The sequence below is a fragment of the Morus notabilis genome, unplaced genomic scaffold (assembly GCF_000414095.1).
Source record: "Morus notabilis unplaced genomic scaffold, ASM41409v2 C11459751, whole genome shotgun sequence".
Lineage (NCBI taxonomy): Eukaryota > Viridiplantae > Streptophyta > Magnoliopsida > Rosales > Moraceae > Morus > Morus notabilis.
The window spans coordinates 1-2,282 of record NW_010387514.1 but is presented as its reverse complement, the minus strand read 5'-3'; the positions used below and the strand labels follow the sequence as shown (position 1 = coordinate 2,282).

Genomic DNA, 2,282 nt, shown 5'->3' with positions numbered 1-2,282 from the left:
AAAAAAAAAGTCTCATCAGAAATGAACACAAAGATATAAAAAGGTCATATATTTGGAGCAAGAATGATTGTACCTTGATTTTATTAGGAGAAATTGGCTTAGCAGATGAACCTCCAAAGCCAAACTTTGGCTTCTTATCAGTAGGCTTTAAGATTTGAAAAGAACACATTAAGGTCTCGTCGACGCTCATCATGGCGCCGGCATTGTTGAATTCTCCACAATAGTTGGGCGCCGAAAATATGGTTACAAGTCTCCTATTAGCAAAGAACTCATATCCATCTTCTACAACCTGCAAATAATAATGTCACATGAATCATTCAGGGAAGACCCTTTAGGCTGTTTAATGCTAACAAATTTTCATGTTATAAAATTTGAACCTGGTGAGCTCGACAAATTAAGTCAAGATCGAGTTTTCTAAGCGAGTCAGCAACTCTGTCAGCGCCGAATGTAAATGACACTCCCCTATCATTCGGGCCCCAACCTTGAATTTCTTTACTAGGATCAGACCAGAGGAGATCAGATAGCAAGCCTTGTTCTGGGACATCGGTTGGTCGTGGAATTGTTCTTATTTGATTCAAGCTGTTCAAATGAGGAGAAAGTCCTCCATGCATACAGAGTATCTTTTCATCAATCAGCGCAGCCACAGGAAGGCAGTTGAAGGAGTCTGTAAATATTCTCCAAAGTCTAACATTAAATCTTCGTTTACACTCGTCGTAGAAGCCATATACGCGGTTTATGGAAGCACATTCATGGTTGCCTCTGAGGAGGAAGAAGTTTTCAGGGTATTTTATTTTGTACGCGAGGAGAAGGCATATTGTTTCGAGGCTTTGCTTTCCGCGATCTACATAATCCCCTAAGAACAAGTAGTTCGAACGAGGTGGTAATCCACCAAACTCAAAAAGCCTTAGAAGATCAGAGTATTGGCCATGAATATCACCTAGATGACATGAAGCATATCTAGAAAAATTATTGTCTTGATAGGGTAAAATGTAAAATAAAAGGTAACAAAATTTAAGGCTTAACATTAAAAGCCAGAGTAAAAGGATTACTATGGACATGATTGTGTGGTAACTTAACATACAAGTAACATCAAAATATTAACTGAGCTTATGATATATATTCTCTCTGCACTCAGACATGAAAATGTAAAATAGACATTTGTGTTTAAGACTGTATGATAAACCTTTCCAAAGGACCAGCATATATACATGTTGCGATGTTTTCCATCCATCAATTTAGAAGAACAACAAGGGCAAAAGGTTAAATTGAGTCGCTCCATAACTCCTCAGTATAATGTATTTCTAACATGTTTTCACTTGAATCAATTGCAATGATTGTAGATTTCATTTTATGTAGAAATTTTGGTGTAAGTCTATGTGAAAACTATGATACACTTCCAACATGAATTATTTAAGACGCAGTATGCAGCCTGAATTTCAGACACGAGATGATGGAAAGAAACAATCTCGTTCTTATTAGGCTGCATATTAGTCCCAGAAAAAGGATAAATTCTCCGAGTGTAATTCAAAATGTACTAAATAAGGTGCAAAAAGATTTGCAAATACTTGGTTTTTCCTAAACACTTATTCATAATACTCCAAAAGGTAACCAGATTTAATGACCATAGTTCTCTAGAAAACTGAATCAACAATTTAAAGCATGTACAATAAATCCACAGCCTAAAACAACACGTTAACTTCAAGCTAAGAAAAACTTATAGTAACACTAAAAACAACACTAATTAACTAGTCTAAACTAGTATAAGAACACAAATTAAAGCATACCCAGAAAAGAATTTTCCAAGTCCAATTAAAAAATCGATAAATTCAATCAAAATAAGAGAAAACAGAACAAAGGGTTGACAGAAAAGTACCACAAATCTTGACCGGTGCTTCAAGCTCCAACAGATTGGGCTGCCTCATGAAAATATCTCTAGAAACATAACAAAGCTGTCTTATCTCTCCCTCTGAAAGCTGAACTAATTTTCCCGGATTGGTCCTAACTTCAAGAAGCCTATTAATTATACTATCAAGAACCGAAGCTTGCATTTTCTTTTCTTTTTTGAGGCTAATTAGTTCTTCTTATTAAAGCTACAAAAGAAAAAAAGGTGAAGAAGAATAAGGAAGAAGACTTATTATCAAGCTTCAAAAAATTTCATGGCTGACAGAGAAGGAGACGGAGAAAGAGAGGAAAAGGAGAGAAAGGATAGAGCTTTAAATCAAATGGGGGAATTCGAATTTGGCATCTTTCTTTGTGAGGCTTTAGGAAAACGGAACTCACAT

General features: G+C 35.8%; 1 protein-coding gene across 1 annotated transcript; it reads right to left on the bottom strand.

Annotated features, from left to right (window-relative positions):
• Positions 1-29: 29 nt before the first annotated feature.
• Positions 30-2,258, bottom strand: LOC112095283 (serine/threonine-protein phosphatase PP1 isozyme 3-like; the record flags this gene model as incomplete). Its single annotated transcript, XM_024176972.1, has 3 exons — positions 1,874-2,258; positions 378-937; positions 30-289 (listed from the first exon to the last, which is right to left on the bottom strand). Coding segments are annotated over exons 1-3 (995 nt in total), but the record flags the coding sequence as incomplete, so codon positions are not given.
• Positions 2,259-2,282: the final 24 nt, after the last annotated feature.